Source organism: Petaurus breviceps, unplaced genomic scaffold (assembly GCF_028583685.1).
Source record: "Petaurus breviceps papuanus isolate PSGF00001 unplaced genomic scaffold, PetGlider_PUasm1.0 350, whole genome shotgun sequence".
Classification (NCBI taxonomy): Eukaryota; Metazoa; Chordata; class Mammalia; order Diprotodontia; family Petauridae; genus Petaurus; species Petaurus breviceps.
In genome coordinates this window covers 1701988-1719634 of record NW_027186199.1, presented here as the reverse complement: position 1 = coordinate 1719634, position 17647 = coordinate 1701988, and the positions used below count along the sequence as shown (strand labels likewise).

The 17647-nt window shown below is 43.9% G+C and overlaps 1 protein-coding gene across 1 annotated transcript in view; it reads right to left on the bottom strand.

Moving 5' to 3' along the window:
* Window positions 1-17647, bottom strand: part of LOC138168021 (microtubule-actin cross-linking factor 1, isoforms 6/7-like) — a 66607-nt gene that overhangs the window by 10380 nt on the left and 38580 nt on the right. Inside the window, exons 28-31 of the mRNA XM_069096983.1 lie at window positions 13540-13702; window positions 6090-6244; window positions 5513-5587; window positions 5115-5232 (exon numbers count right to left, since the gene is read on the bottom strand). Coding sequence (XP_068953084.1) covers window positions 5115-5232; window positions 5513-5587; window positions 6090-6244; window positions 13540-13702 — 511 coding nt within the window. The remainder of the gene's footprint in view (window positions 1-5114; window positions 5233-5512; window positions 5588-6089; window positions 6245-13539; window positions 13703-17647) is intronic.

Here is a 17647-nt window from a genome sequence, read left to right as displayed (position 1 = left end):
TTGGTTTCTATCACCACTGTGCCTCAAAGGTAAGAGATTCAGAAGAGAAAAGCAGATTTGGGAAGTGAACTATTACTGATTAAAAAGGTAGTGTCAGTGTTCTTTATTATATATGATGGATACCTGGGAGAAGGGAGGGTAAGAGATATAGGAGGGAAGTGTAGGCTACGTCAAAATAAAGGATATTGATAAGAATTTATTTTGAAAAAAAAGCTAGTGTCTGAGAATGGGATTTCAATTTTTGTACCACCACTTAAAATACAGGACCGGTAGGTTCTTGTTAAGGGATAGAGTGCATCTAAGAAGAGCTAATAAGACTGTATTTACATGGAGTTTTAAGAATCCAATCAATCAAAAGTGTTTATTTAATGCCTACTATTTGCTAGACACTAGAATATAAAAGGAAGGAAAAAAATTCTGATGTACATCTACCAAACTAGATATCATAGGAAGTAGCTACAATGTAGAAAGAAAAGCTTTTGAGATGCCCAGAAGTTCACAAAAGACAAAATCCAAGAAAAGAGTTGATGATAAAACATGTGACTTCAGATGTCTGAATCACATCACAAAGTATACCAAACAAACAAAATTAACTGGAAATCCTCCTTAATAGAGACAAATTTGACTTCATAGGGATCACTAAGACTAGATGGGACTGAGACCCATGATTGGACTCTAGATGGGTATATCTTATTCAAAAGAAATAGGATGGGTGAAAATGATAGTGGGGTAATGATGATGATGATGATAGCATTTATGGAGCACTTTAAGATTTCTAAAGAGTTTTACATATATTATCACATTTTAATCCCCAGAGCAACCCAGGGAAGTAGGTGTTGTTATTATCCCCATTTTATAGATGAAGAAACTGAGACAGGTAGCAGTTAAGTGACTTGCCCAGAGTCACACATCTAGTAAGTGTTGGAGGCTGGATTTGAACTCAGATCTTCCTGACTCTGGGCCCAGCACTCTATCCACTATATCATTTAGCTAGTTTATATATCAAGAAGGCATATTCATGTGAGTAAATCCAGAAACCTAAAGGGGGTGGGTATGGTGGAGACAATTTGAGTAAACATCAATGGAATCAGCAACAAAGGGATTTTACTCTTGAAGTATTCTACAGACCACCAGAATAAGAAAGAGGAAACAGAAAAGGTATTCAGAAAACAGATTGTCAATCTGACATAGGGGTTCCTGGGAGACAAAATTCAAGAAAGGAGCTAGCTGTAAAACCCATGACCTCAAGTGTATGTATATTCTCAAGTGTCCACAGTATAGACAACACAAAAAGAAATATAGATTTTAATGTAAAGAGGTAAACTTGACCTCCTAAGTATCACTGAGAAGTGGTGGGATCAAACCCAGCGCCAGCCTGTGACTCTGAACAGATCTACCTTATTTAAAATAAACAGGACGGGTGAAAGGGGAGTGAGGATAGAGTGTTTTGAATGAAGTTCAAAGGAGAGAAACAAAAGGGATTTTTAACTTGGAAAGACTTGCATGGGCTGATGCAAAGTGAAATGTACTGGGTACAAAGATCAGTACTGTATGATAATCAGCTGTGAAAGACTTAGTTATTTTCAGCAATAAAATGATCCAAGGCAACTTTGGAGGATTTATGATGAAAAAATGCTATCCATCCCCAGAGAGAGAACTGATGGTGTCTGAATACAGACTGAAGCACACTTTTTTCACTTTCTTTATCTTGAGTTTTTTTGTCTGTTTTATTTCACACTATGATTATCATGGATATGTTTTGCATGACTACACATGTAGAACCTAAATGGAATTGCTTGCCTTTTCAATGAAGGGGTCAGGGTGGGGAGCGAGAGAATTTATAATTCAAAATTTTAAAAACAAACATAAAAACTTGTTTTTATGTATAATTGGGGAGAAATAAAATACTAAATAAAAGCTAAAAAAAGGGGAGGGGTTATCACTGAAAATGATAAGGACTACCTTAATAAGTGACTCCACCTCCAGGCGTGATGATCACAACTACAGAGATATAACAGTGATAAGCATAATAGTAATAGGACAGCTAGGTGGCACAGTGGATAGAGTGCCAGGCCTGGAATCAGGAAGACCTGAGTTTAATATAGCCTTAGACACTTAGTAGTTGTGTGACCCTGGGCAAGTCACTTAACCCTGTTTACCTCAGTTTCCTCATCTATAAAATGAGCTGGAGAAGGAAATAACAAACCACTCTAGTATCTTTGCCAAGAAAACCCCCAAAGGGAGTCACATAGAGTTGGACACAACTGAAACAATTACACAACAACAAAATAATGGTAATAGTGATTATCCAGTTTGAGCTCTCTCTATCTCTCCCTCCCTCCTCCCTCTCTCTCTGACAAAAGCAATGGAACTCATAACTTTCCTTGATGTGCCTTAGTGATAATTTCATCCTTTAAAAGATGGACAAACAACAAAAGGAAATTCTGATTCTCACTCACAGGGAAGAACTGGTTACTTGGGGATTGAAATGATGGGAACCCTGGAGAGGAAATAACCATTTCCTCTTAAGAGTTTGTGATAGAGGAAAGAAATCCTGGCAAAGTCAAACATGCTCTCTAGATTTGGGGAAAGGAAACAACTTGTCAAAAGGCTCAATACATCAATCAACAAGTATTTCTTAAGTGTCTACTAGGTGTGGACACTTAGGCATTTGGGATTCGAATACAAAGAACGGAATAATCCCCATTCTCACAAAACTTACATTTTAGTAAAGGAGGCAAGTAGTGGAATAAGCGTTTATTAAAGACTTATGTTCTAGGCACTATTAGGTGTTTTACAAATATATAAGTACACAGAAAATAAACATATGGAGACTAAATACAAGGTAGTCAGAGAGGGGAGGCATTAGCAGTTGAGGGGATTAGGGGATGAGGAAAGGCTTCATGCTTCAAACTTCACCTTGAAGGAAGAGAGTTGGGAGGATAGACAGGTAGTATGCCAATAAGCTAAAATGCTGCAGGGGAAGTTAAACCAGGAGAGATGGAAGGTATTCAAGAATAAAATATTTAATATAGAAATGAAAATTTATCCAATGGAAGGGGGTAAATGGGATTTGTCTGAAGCAATTTATCAGTGGGATGTGGCTGCATGGGGAACTCACCAATGAAGATCAACTTTAAAAAAGAAATATACTGAACATGGAAGCAAGACCAGGTAATGGGATGAATCTAGGCTGTGGTAGTGTCCAGGATGCCAGAGCTCAGAATGAGCTGGGACTGGTAAGGGAGCTAAGGACAACAAAAGGTGGGGTTTTCTTTAACCCCTAAGTATAGCAAGAAAAAAGGGAGGCTCAAAGAAGGGATAGGGGTGGATGGGAAGATGATAACTGATAACAGTAAGAAGACAGAGTTGCTTAGTTCTTCTGAGAAGAAAAAAAAATGACTGACAGAAAGTTGATTCCCTCAAACAAATAAGGAGATAGTAAAAGAACAGCTTGGAGAACTCTTGAAGTGACTTATTTCTAATGGAGTCAACCAGGCAAAGAGTAAAACTGATCCCCTAGGTTAGCGCCCTGGGATCGAATTCAGTCTGTGTGAGCCCAGAGTCTGAGGAGACTGAAATGTAGATAACAAAATCTTATCTCTAAAGTCTGATGCAGTCCCTCCCATGCCATCCCAAAGATGCATTTCCTGGTAAGAGACTTTTGCTTGGGCTTGGTAGATGCTACCAACCTGCTCCTTCCTCCATAGTTATAATACCTTGAATTTCTAGAATACTTGGGAGTATTCAGAGGGTTTTACTGACAATTGCTCTGTAAGACAACGAGTGCAAATATCAATGCCCCATTTTAAAAACAAGTAAGTCAAAGCTCACAAGGACCAACTTGCCACAAAAAGTCCCACTGAAGCTAAGTGTCAGAGTCGACTCTGGTCTTCTAACTCTTAAGAACAGGTCCTTCTCCTCCTCCTCCAGAATATCAAGATAACAGCAATGATCTCAGCAACATGGAACACATTATACTTCATTAAATATAGAGTGATGCTAACAATGCCTTCTTCAAATCCACTATTTCCTCCCTTTCTCCTTTCCCCCTACGACTGAGAAATATTGCCAAATTAGTCTTTCCAAAGCCAGGATTCTTAATCATGTACTTCCCATGGACTCCCAAAGAGTCTGGGTATAGATTTAAAAGGGTCTGTGAATTTTTAAAAACATTTTTATAATTATATTCCAAAATTAGTGGTTTCCTTTCTACTCCCATGTACTTTATTTTGTGTATTTAACAATATGATTCTGAGAGGAGGTCTAAAGACTTAACCAGACTATTATAGGGGTCCAGGACCCAAAACAAGTTTAAAAATCTTTATTCTAAATCAGCTAATTGTACAACTTCCCTGCTCTCAATGGCTCTCTATTTAGTCACTTTCTCCAGCATAAAGTCCAAATCACTCAGCCTAACATTTGAAATTCTCCAAACCGGCTCACGTCTATCTCTCCAACCTTATCCAATACTTCTCCCTTGCATGCAATCTCTGCTCCAACCAGGAAGAAATTTGTACAATCCATCTCTCCACCCCCACCCCCCACCCCACCCCTTCCAGAATGTATCAGGTCCATTCCTGCCTTTTTGCACTGTGCATGCAAGGCCCATCACCTGGGATGGTTTTTTCTTCTCTGCTGATCCACCTCCTGGACCAGCCATAGTCTCACCTCTTCCTTAAGTGCCTGCTACAGCCCACCCCTATAAGACTGTTGTTTTGCAAGGGTCTTATCTGCCCCCGACATCTGGCGCTCCCCAAAGTCAGAACATGGGTTTACTCTTCTCCTTATCTCCCACAGACTGGTGGCTCTTTGAGAAGAGGAGCTAGGTTGGTTCTTCAATCCCTCTCAGACTGTAAAGCTCCCTGAGGATGGTGCTCAGGACTGTTTTTCTGCCTCTCCTAGACTGGGAACTCCATGAGAACAGGTTTGGGTCTGTTCCCCCTCTATTCCAGACTGTTAGCTTTCAAAAGCCAAGGACTTGACACCCTCCCCATATTCAGCTAAGCACATAGGGTTTTGCCAGCAATATAGTAAACTCAATATCCACTTAGCTAAGTGCCCTTCTATCTGACCTTCCGTCCCCACCCACCCCAGTTCCTCAGTGCCTCTACCTCTGCAAGGGTCATTCTTGACCAGGAATTCATCTAGTGCAATCCAGCCGCCTCCAACACGGACCATGAGGCAGCTTCGTAGGATCCGTACCAGTCGAAGTTGCTGGGACTCCCCAAACTAAAGGAAGAAGAAGGAGTTAGAGGTGATGCCATCCTGGGCCAAGGCAGAACAGCCTAACATTAGGGGGTGGGGGTGGAAGGTCACTGAGAGGTTAATGAGGGGAAGACAAAGGGGCAGAGGCAGAGAAGGCACTTGGGTGAGACACACACAGGGAAAAAAAGAATCAGAGGCGATGGGATCAGAGAAGGCTGGGTATGTACCAAGAAGTGAGACAGTTGTGATTATGTGTGTTGGAAAGAGGGGGTTGGCTGTGTATAGGGAGAACAGGAACACTCACTCGGTAGCGGTTGGCACTGATCTGCTCCACCTGGAAGCGCCGGGCACATTGACACTGAGACACTTGCCGCCTTACCTGGACCAGAGAGAGGAGTGACCCGGTGGCTGGACCCTCCGTCTTTATCCTTCTAAAAAACAGCCTCCAACTTAACCCCTTCCTCCAGCCCTTCCCCAGAGTTCTTCCCTTCTTCTAGAGGCTCATAGATCTAGAGTTGGAAGAGACCTCAGAGGTCATTTAGAACAACCCCATTAATTTACAGATGAGGAAACAGAGGATGATCAGCTTGCTGAAGATCACACAAGCAGTGAGCATTAGAAGCAGGTTCTCATACTTCGGAGTCAATGCTCTTTCCACCGAATAATCCCTCTGCCTCCCAATTCTCCACATCACCTCCTTCTCTTCTTAGGCCCTCCCACCTCTCAGAGTCCCCTCAGCTCTGTCTCCCCCATGTCCTTGGGTCTTAGTCCTGAATCCCTGATCCCCACCCTACCCAGAAGGCTTCCTCATCGGTCCCTCCAGCCTGGTCCGCCCAGCTACCTTATTATCACATCACCCCCAGGCCATGTTCTCCCAGTACCTCATCCTGGATGTGTTCTGCATCAGGGCCCCGGCCTCGAGGGTCCCGGCTAGGGTGCAGTGCACTGACAAATTCACCATAGTCAATAACTCCATCTCCATTGGTGTCAAAGATACTGGCCACAGCACTCAGCTCAAGCACACTGGTGGGGAAGCCTGGGACATGGCATGAGGGAAGGAAGGGAGGTAAGGAACATGCTTTTCCATGATAGAGTCAGGACAACTGTACCACAGCTCTGAATCTGATACCCCCAACCCCTCAAGCTGGTGTTAGGGGAACAGTGACCGTTCCATCTGAGAAATTACTTCAGAGACTGGAAGGAAGCCAGGCATAACCTGGCAGACATCCTTAATTTTAAAAAGCAGATTTTAGAGTTCGGAGACAGGAGCAGTTCTCCAAAGTATAAAATTGTTCAGGAGAAGAGAGGTCAACACAAGGACAGGAAAACCTCAAGAAGGAACCTCTAAAGACAGAATGATTCAGATTGGGAAGAAAAGGGGCAGCTGCCTGAAGAGATAGATGTGTTTACATAGGGGAGTGACCAAGCAATTTCAATTTTTCAAAGGCATGTGGAAACAAAGTCAGGTAATGAAAGATGAATAAAAAAGAGTCGCATAATCCTGACAGCAGTGTCAGATGCCCTACGGCTCATTATGAGTTAAGGCTTGTGCTGAATGCCAGCACTAAGTTGTGTGTGTGTGTGTAGAGGGGGGGGTGAAAGCTGGTGTTGGAGCCAGAAAGATCTGGGTTCGAGTTCCATTTCTGATATATCCTACCTGTGTGACCTTAGGCAAATCACTTAAACTCTCAATGCCCCCCCCAGACAACTCTCTAAGACCGGAAGCTGAGGCTTCAGAGGCTGACCCACAAGTTCCCTTTATCCCTTGTAATCGAGGGTCTAGTCCAAACTGATGTTGGAAGCAAGAGAAAAATCAAAGGGGGTGTGGTGGAGCCCTGGAAGAATGGTAACAGATGACACAGAGAAAACAAAATGTGGCATCTTTTTTTTCCTAATAAGGAGAATGATTTTGTTTTACCTTCCCTAGTGCAAAAATCATAAGATCATTATATGCTCATGGGATTCATTATATAACCTATGATTAATTTTGTAATCCACATGATACCATGGTTTTTGTAGTAAGAAGGGTAGAACAAAATTGGTTAGGAGGAAACTGAAACCAGAAATAACTGAGATGTAGAAAAGGGCCCCTAATCACTCTCAATGAGTTTAAATTAGCAGGCCCCAAGAAACCACACCCTAGGGTACCGAAAGAACAAGTGGGTGTGACCACCGAGCCCCCTTCAATCATCTTTGACAAAAGAGGTAATATAGGAGAGGTGCTGCAGGACTGGAGATGGGCAAATCCTGATTTTTCAGAAAAGGGAAACAGAGCACGCAAATTACAGACCTGGAGAGTTCAGCTGGGAATATTCTAGAATGCCTAATGGAATGGGTGTATTAAGAATTACCTCTGTGACCCTGGGCAAGTCACTTAACCCTGATTGCCTCCAAAACAAAACAAAACAAGAACCCCTTCCCAATGAGTCAGCCTGGGTTCAAGGAATACATGATGCTGGACTGACCTCGTTCCTTTGTGGATGGGAAGGTCAACATAGGTAGTTAGGTGGTGTGGTATAAGATTACTAGTCATGGAGTAAGAGCCAAGTTCTAATTCAGCCTCAGATAACTACTAGTAGTATGATCCTGGATAAATCATTTAACCTCTGCCTCAGTTTTCTCATCTGTAGAATAGAGATACTAATAGCACCTAACTTATGAAGATAAAATGAGATATTTGTAAAGTGCTCTGTAAACCTTAAAACCCTATAAAAATGTTACCTATTATTATTATCTGGCAAAGTGTTCCATCACAACCTTAAGGACAAGATGAAAACATGGGGTATATGAAGTGTGTCTGTTGTTGTTCAGTCATGTCTAACTCTTTGTGACCCTAGTGGAGTTTTCTTGGCAAAGATACTGGAGTGGTTTGCCATTTCTTTCTCCAGTTCATTTTATAGATAAGGAACTGAGGCAAACAGGGTCAAGTGACTTGCCCAGGGTCACACAGCTAGGAAGTATCTGAGGCAGGATTTGAACTCAGGTCATCCTGACTCCAGGCCCAACACTCTATCCACTGAGCCACTAGCTGCTTCAAAGTATGCTTAGGGGGATTCAGAATTGGTTGAAATGGTCAGACCCAAAGAGTAGTGATTAATGGAAAAGGGGGAGTAGAAAGAAGTGCCCCAGTAATCTATCCTTGGCCCTGGTCTGTTCAACGTTTTTTTCCAATGAGCTATCTTAGAAGCTGCAAATGTCAACATTAAGAGAGCATGCTTGTCACATTTGGCATGATGGCATGAAACTTAGAGGGACAACTGACACACGGGATGACAGGCTTGGATTCGAAGAGAACTTGATGGGCCATAGCCATGGGTCAAGTCTAATAAGATGAAGTTTGCTAGGGATAAACGTAAAGCTCTACACTTAAAGTTAAAAAAACAAACTATCATCTAAGTCCACAAGTCCAATGTAAGAGAGACAGGTGTAGATAAAGCTCTTGTTTTAAAAAGATGATGTTCATATAATAATAATACCTAAAGATTTTAATGGACTGAAAACTTCCCAAGAGTGAATACAGTAACATAGAAACTAAAAAAATAAATGTAATCTTAAATTACATTGAGAAAAACTGGAGGCGAGGTGACTTGAAGTCTGGAGGAGCTGAGTTCTAATCCTGCCTCAGATATTTACTCAATATGTGACCCTAGGCAAGGCCCCTCTTCCATGCTCAGTTTCCTTTTTTTGTAAAATAAGAATAATACTGTCTACTTAAAAGGGGTGTTGTGAGGGTCAAATTAGTTGAACACTTGCTAAACTTGAGGCACTATCTAATAGCTAATTAATAATGACAGCATATTAATAATAAATAATATAGTACTATTATTATCACTGAACATTGGGCCAGTCAGACCACCTCTAAACTTCTGTGTTCAGTTCTGGTCATTTCCAGAAGGATACTGCTAAATTGAAAAATACTCAGAGGATTGTGCAGGAACCAGTATGCTTAGTTTGGAAAAGAGAAGACTTAGGCTAGACATGATAATTGTCTTCAGTATTTGAAGGGTTACCCCCTAGAAGAAAAATTAGACTTATTCTTCTTGCCCCAGGAAGGCAAAACCAATACAATTGTGGAACTTGAAGAGAGATGAATTTAGTTTTGTTCTAAGGAGAAAAATGTCTCCAATGAAAACTGTCCCGAAGTGGAAGAAACAACTTTCTTAGGAGTTAGTGGTAATTCCCATTAGTGGTTGTTCCCACCACTGGAGGTCTGCAAGCAGAGGCCAGGTGACCACTCATTGGGAATGTTGTGGCGACAATTCCTATTTTGGTAGGGAGTGGTTTGGGTGATCTCAGAGGTCCCTCCTTACTCCATGATTCTGTGGTTCCAGGATTTGGTAATGGGTTGTGATACTACCAGGCAACGGACATGGAAACACTCGCCAAGGAAAACTAGGCATCTTGAGGAAGAGAGAACACAAAGGCCAGGAAAGTCTGAGTCAGAGGGAGGAGGTGGCTTGGGGCCATGTGGGCTGGAGAAGCCTGAACGGTATGGTTGTCAAAAGAAAAGACTCACCCTTTTCTCAAAAAGGGTGGGAATTTTCAGAATTATTTTTATAGGCTAAAGTATCTTTTCTATGGTACAATCATAAGACCCTGATTCTGGAAGAGTCTTGGAGGAAACAGTGAGTTGAAGGATGAATCCTCCAGGAAGAGCATGGACAGTGGGTAGAGCTGAATGCTGGTTGAAATCGTTAGGCTCGGAGTCTGCCCATCTCAGCTCTGTCGATGATGGGAGAACTCTAGTTATTTCCCATTTAGGAAAACAGGTGTAGTAGAGAAAGGCAAATAGACGGTTTGTGAACTTTCAGGAGGCTGAGGAGGGAGCAGAACCCTGGTGATTACTGAGACTTTATGGTTCCATATAAGAACAGATCCCAAAGTGATCCTAGATCACTGATTGGAGTTAGAAGATCTAAGTTCAAATACTGCCTTAGGTGTTTGCTAGCTGTATGACCCTGGGTAAGTCACTTACCTGTTTGCTTCAGTTTCCTCAACTGTAAATTGAAGGGGTTGGACTAGTTGGTCTCTGAGATGTACCTGTTCTAAACCTATGATGGAGAGACCCAGAATTTATGATCCTAAAGGGCTGGAGACATCAAACAAGGAGAGCAGTGGCCTTAGCAGCAGGCTGGCATGAGATGTGAACCCCAGAGAAGGAAAGCATGGATAGTGTCAATGCAGCAGAAGGGGTTTAAGCCCAGGCTGCAGATGGGAAACGGGTGCATTCAACTGAAGAAAAAACCTTCTCCTCTTAGTTTAGTCAGGAGATGGGGAGTCAGGATACTTGCAAGGCCAGTGGAGAGAGGGTGGCTGCTGCAGGGCCCAAGGATCTGAATTTGTTACCTGCCTTGCCTGGAAAGACAGACAGCCCAGAGCCTCTGTGTTCAGTTCAATGCTTCTTGCCCACCCCTGCCCCTGCCTGGGAAGAGACCAGGTGCCAACAGTGAAAAGGGGAAGAGTGAATGAATAAATGGATGTCTGGACTGCCATGCCAGACTTCTTTTCCTTTCGTTAGCCTCTAGGGAAATGCAGCAGGAGCCTGGGGGCTGCATCTCTTGTGGCTTTTCCACTGCTTGGCCCTGCTTTGGTCCTGGATCCTGTTGGGGCTGCTGAGGGAAGCAGTCTCTAGCCAAGAGCCTCAAAGGTGCCCAAACCCTTCCCAAGTCTTGGCTGTCAGAGTAGGTTTCCCTGAGCCAGGACCTGCCAAGTTCACAGGATGGTGACTGTAGCCGCTCACTCAGACTGGGCCCTTGGAGACCTTCCATAAGGACTGCAGATAACAAGAACTAGTGTCCTTGGACTGGAACATTTCTGTCATTCCTCGAAATTGCAAGGTGACACCTTTAACTGATGGGGATGTTCTTTTTCTTCTGCTACCATGGTACAATGTAACGAATGTAAAGCATCAAGTCTCCTTGGGGAGAGAAGAAAGCTTAGAGGCCTGGAATCCCAGCACCTCTGAATATTAGAGCTGGGAGAGACCAGCAGGGTTACCAGAAAGAGCTCCTCAGAGGAGATCAGCAAGTCTCAGGGCACCCTGGAGAGTCTAGATGGAGAGAAATGGCTTCCCCTGGAGATGGAAGAGGGAGAGGAGTCTGGATGATTCTGAGGAAGAGGTGGCAGCTCTGTGCCTGGCCCTGCCTCATTCTCTGGAGGCAGAAGGCCTGGAGGTGGTGGACACAACAACTCTATTCCTGCTGGTCATCGTGGAGGCTGAAGGCAAGCAGGGGTGGTGACAATAGTGGAGACTCACAGTGCATATCACCTTTGAGCAGGACCCTAGTGAGTGAAGCTGAGCTTTGGAGACTGTTCTATGGGCGTGGAGGCAAGAAGAAATGGTGATGGGCATGAACTGGGGTTTACCCACTCAACTCTTATTCTACATGGAGCAGCACCATGGCGGGACTTGCCCTGCAGAGGCCTTAAGTGGCTATGGTCCCCACTCTGCCTGCACTGACCCCTACCTCAGGGCACTGCTGACTATCCCATTGAGCCAGAGTCACATCTTGGCCCCAGATCCTTAGCCAGACCAAAAAGGGAGGCCCTGTACCTTTATATTTATCTCCTTGGGCCACCTGCCCACATATACCCTGGCTGGCCTTGGTGATTTCAGGTCACTGTGGCCAGATGAACTATGGGTTAGAGTACTAACATAAATGGCAAACATGATTACCCCGTCAAAGGATCTTTGAAAGATCATAGAGAATGAAAGGAGTACCACAGGACTGGAGGAAGGCAAATATCTCCAAAAAGAGAAAGAAAATGGAATCTGAAAACTAAAGGGCAGAGAGCTTAACTTTGATTTCAGGCAAAATTCTGGAATGTGTCATTGAAGGGGTGGTTAATGACGATTACAGAGAGCCAGCATGACTTCTTCAAGAACAAGTCATGCCAGGATAACCTTATTTCCTTTTTTGACAGGGTTATCTAGACCTGAAGATCAGGGGAATGCTATAGATTTATCTAGATTTTTGCAAAGCATTTGACAAAGTCTCTCATGTGATTCTTGCGGAAAAGATAGAGATGGACTAGACATTACAATTAGATGGAACTGGTAGAATGACCATTCCAAATAGAAGTCATGAATGCTTTCATGTTAGTAGGGAAGGTCTCTCATAGTGTCCCAGGGACCTGTGCTTAGCCCTGTAATATCTGACATTTTAATCAATGATTCTAATAGAGGTATAAATGGTATGTATATCAAAATTCCAGTAGCTCAAAGCTAAGAGGGTTCCCTAATATACTGGATAACAGAATTAGAATTTAAAAAGAATTTGACACTCTATTTTGGGCCAAATATTGTAAGCTAAAACATAATAAAGATAAATGTAAAGTCTTACACTTGGGTTCAAAACATCAACTTCACAGATGAGAAAGAGCATGGCTAGACAACAGTTTGAAATAGATCTGGGGATTTTAGCAGATTGTAAATTCAATATGAGTCAACAGTATGATGTAGCAGTCAAAAAAGCTAATGAGAAGAAGAGCATCCAGGACTAGGGAGGTGATAGTCCTGCTGTATTCCAGTAAGGCCATATCTAGGGTGCTGTATTTGGTTCAGGATCCATTCATAGGATTATAGATCTAGGGCTGGAAGCCTCATCAGAGGTCATATAGTCCAAACCCATCATTTTATAGGTAAAAAACAGAGGTTAAGTGACATGTCCAAAGTCACATAGTAAGTGGCACAGGAAGAACATGAAAAACTGAAAAGTATTCAGAGGAGGGCAGTTAGGATGGTAAAGGCCACTCTGGCCAGGAGATCATTTACAGAAACTAGGGATGCTTGGCCTTTTCAAGAGAAGCTGTAGGGCAGGGAGCAGAGAAGGATGCAAAGGTGGAGAGAATAGACTACCTCAGCTTGGCCCCAGAGGGCAGAACCTGGCGGTAATGGGTGGGGTAATGGGAGTGGAAAAAGCACATTTAGGCCTGATATCAGGAACAGCTTCGTAAGAATTAGAACTATGCCAAAGCAGGAGGGGCTGCCTTTGGGAATACTGGGCTCCCTCCTCATCTGAAGTCTTCAAGCAGAGGCTGAATGGTTGCTTGGTGGTCTCTTCTGTAGTAGAGGGGATTCTTGGTCAAGGATGTAACTTCCAACTGTGATATTCTATAGCATGGGGCTGGGCCCCGTGGCTGGGCAGGGTCAGGGGGGTGGGGACAGATTCCAGTAAAGGCTTGCTGATGATTTATTAAGGCAAGTAAAAAGATGTGGGAAAGCTGTCTGGACTATTTAGACCTGGTCCATCTCTCCCCCACCCTTCCTATCATCCTCCTCTTGCCTCAGTCATACCCACCCCACCCTACCCCACTCCCACTCCTGCTCACTGGAGGCAAGGACGCTGTCAATGAACTCCTGGTGAGTGATTCGTCCATCCTGGTCACGGTCAATAGCACGGAACACGTCCAGGAGCCGAGACTTTCTATGACTGATCCATTGCAAGTATCGTTTCCGCCATCCGCCAAAATCAAAGTGTGCAAAAGCTGCTTGCTAGGGAAAGAGAGGGAGCCATCAGTGTCCAGTCCTCTAAACAGTAACTGGGAAAATGGGATAATTGGCTTGGTGACCTCCTCCATGCCCGCCTCAAACCCTCAGTCATCCCCACCCAAGCCCATGAGTTGCAAAACATGAATATATCTGTATATGCTACACCAATGCTCTCAAATTCTATGTTCCGGATGTAATGCTATGACTAGAGCTCAGGGCCATCCCCTGTGGTCATGTGTAACACCAACATTTCCCAGGGGATTAATGGCCCTGCACCTTGAAACTGACAGCGTCCAATCATTTCCATGCACCCTTTTCTGTCTTCTTCACACACCTGCCCCGTCCTCGCCTGCTTCTCTTCTCCCTTCTATCCATACCAGCCGTTCTGATTCCCATCTCTCCAGTCCAGTCTTTCCCACCTCCATCCTGGAAGCCTCTGACTACTTTTCAGTCAAGCTTTGCCACCAAGGAGTCTCTGAGGAGTTCTGATAAAACCCTTGGCTCTCAGGATTGGTCACACATACACTGTGCTATCTTGTGGCCACATATGATGGCAAGGTTGGGATGTGGGAGTCTCAGACTCAAAAAGGCACTAGAACCAAAGGAGCAGTAGAGTTCAAGGTGATCTTAGTAGAATCTAGGAAATCCAGGAAGAATCTAAAGGAGGCATACAGTTGGAGAGTTGGGGAGGAGGTAAGAAAGCCCATCTCTAGAAGGACTGGGGAAGGAGGTGAAAGGGAGGGAGGGAAGAATAAGGAGCATGTTTGACCCAACCTAGTAGACAGGGGAACAGGAAGCTCCTTACAGAAGTGGCCAATAGGGAGACCAAATAAGATGAACGTGGGATAGCCAAGCTTTTAGTGACCCCACAGATGGTTTAACCAAAAGGCCCCAGGGGACCCATGGCTGGTAATAAGGTGTTAGCTAGTGGTCTAGAGGGGTACATGGATGATGGTGAGCAGGATGGCTTAGGTGGTATGGGAGGTCCCAGAAGTTTGGCCAGAGCAGTGAATGATGATGAATAGGATAGTCATGGAGGCCATGGAGCTGGTGTTGGGGATGAACTTGGCCAAGATGGTGAGTGGCAGGAAACCAGATAGTAATGGGTATCAGAGTCTAGGGAGAAGTTCAATGAGGTAGATCATGGTGGTGAATTGGACAACAGTAGGGTCAACAGGACTGGGAAAAAGTATTGTTATTTTTCCAAGTTGTTGATGACTGGCAGTGAGCTAAACAAACCCTAAAGTCAGGGATCGGGGGGAGGTTTGACCAGGATAATGAGCAGGGGTGAGCCAGGCAGAACTGGGTCTCAGTGTCCCATGAGGATACTCAGTCACAACAATAAGTAGCAGTGTACAGATGGTACCAGGGTCCAAGAGTCTGGGAGAGGTTTTGGCTAAGAGTTAGGTCCATTGATGTTCTGAAAAGAGAATGAGAGAGGTTTCCCCAAAGTTTTGTTGTCAGTGGAAGGAAGCAGCAGGCCCAACATCAGCTTGAAGCCCAGCAGGATCAGCAGAGGTGGGGGCTTACGCTCCCAGAGCCCCTACCAACAGGTAGAGAGAAGCTGCCAGGGCAAGACCACAGGCAATGTGTCTGCTAGTGTCTTTCTACATGGAGAAAGTCATCCTTGGGAGAACTTTGAGGCAACCTGTGTGTTGGGTTGCATGACTTGGATTTTTGAACCGAGTTCAATCTATGCTCTTTATCTTTCCTTATTTTCCTTGGATGGAAGGGGGATGGAGGGTGGGGAGCTCTCTACCACCCACATGCCAGGATTGCACCAGGAGGTTTCACAATTGACTGAGAGTGAGCAGGTTGGGAAAATGAAAGCAATCCAGAGCACTCATGTTGACCAATTTTGAAATAGGGCCTGGAAGCTGAAGACTCTTTTGTCTCCTGGGCCCAGGAAGGAGGGACAATCTCCCTACTGAGGGACAGCATGATGACCAAGCTGAGCCTAGAGGACCCCAGACTGGGCGTATTACTTAGGAAACACTGCCTAGTCTCAGACTGAGGAGCTGTTGGGTTTTTTTTTTAATCTTCACATCCAATGACCCTCCCAAAATGATGATTTCCAAATCTTAATGTTTTCCTTTCCACGGTAGAAAAACCCTAGAAAAATACTCTTGTGGCCTAGAGTGTGCAGAGATAGACAGGAAAAAGAAAAGAAAGACTGGATGCTAGTAACACCGAGCCTCAAATATGTCTGCAGGGTCAGTGGCAGAAGGATGGGGAAGGGAATTAGCCATGATGGGTGGGTAGGTCTGAGGAACCAGGAGTCTCAGGGACCAAGGTAGTTCAGTGCTTTGAACTACGACTTAGTCATCAGGAAAGGCTTAGAAAGTCGTGAAAGGGGAAGCCTTAGGGCCAAAGAACTGGGATCTCTTGGAAGCAGTCTCAGATCAGCATGATATAAGGCTGGAACTTTTCCCTCTGAGAAGATAGGTAGTGAGCTCCCAGTCACTAGAGGTCTTCAAACAGAACTCAGATGACTATTTCTTGGAGATGCTTAAGAGGGGATTCCTGGTAAGGTACATGTTGGACTACCAACTCTCTGAGTGCCTTCTAACTCTAAAATTCTGGGTTCCTGTGATTCTCAGCCCCCAAGAAAGAGTTGGGGGTGGAAGGCAGGGATGATGTTCTGCCTCTGAAGGGGTTGGCCTACGGGAGGGGAGTTAGCTGGGAGTCAGAGTGGATAGAAAGATGGACTTGCAGTCACAAAGACCTGAGTTCATGATGCAAAGTGAAATAAGTAGAACATGGAAAACACTGTATACAGTAACAACAACATTGTACAATGATCTGCTATGAACGACTTAGCTCTTCTCAACAATACAATGATCTCAGACAATTATGGTGGAAAATGATATCCACATGCAGATAGAGAGCGGATGGATTCTGAATGCAGATCAAAGCATGCTTTTTTCACTCTATTTTTTCATGATTTTATTCCTTTTGGTCTATTTCTTCTTTCACAACTGTAACTAATATGTAAACATGTTTTACATGATTGCACATATATAACCTATATCAAATTGATGACCATTTTAGGAAGAGGTGAAGAGAGGGAGGGAGGGAAGGAGAAAAATCTGGAATTCAAAATCTTATAAAATGAATACTAAAAATTGTCTTTCCACATAATTGAGGGGGGGAATACTATTTTTAAAAAAGAAAGAAAACCAAAAAAAGAGATCTGAATTCAGATCCTGCCTTAGATATTTAAGTAGCTGCATGACCTTGGGTAAATCACTTAGCCTCCCTTAGCCTCAGTTTCATCATCTGCAAAATGGAGACAATAATAGCACAAAAAACCTCACAGGGTTTTTTGTGTGTGTATCAAATGAGATAATATATGTAAAGTACTTTGCAAACTTTAGAGCCGTATATAAATCATAGTTATTACTGTTGTTATTATTATTCCAACTCTAAACAAGAGTTACCTACTCACAAAAGGAGCAGAGCTGTAGAGAAAACAGGATGGAGTGAGGTTAGGAGGGACACAAGCTAGGAGCCAAAGCTATAAGACCTAGCTCCTCAAACTGATCCAGCTACACAAGAGACCCCTTGGGGCCTGAGGTGAAGCTTCAGGTGGGATCTGGCTGTAGGCAAAGACACTCAGAGAGGGCCCTGAGCAAGAAAAGAGAACAGGAAGAAGGAAGTATTGATCATTCCTTAAACCCAGAGCCTGTTGACCACTTCTGCTATGCTAATGGGGCAAAAGCTAGAGATGGGATTCAAACAAAATAAAGTTCAAATAGATGTTATTCTTTGAAAGCCGGGAGTCTGCTTCAGGCAAGTGTCAGATGGAAAGGTTCCATGGCTGATGGGAAGCTTGGTCCTCGATAGAGGTTGGAACAAGAGATAGTGGAAGGCGAAAACTGAGCTGAAGATCCATTCACTGGCTGGTGAACATATTTGAGAGAGAGAGAGAGAGAGAGAGAGAGAGAG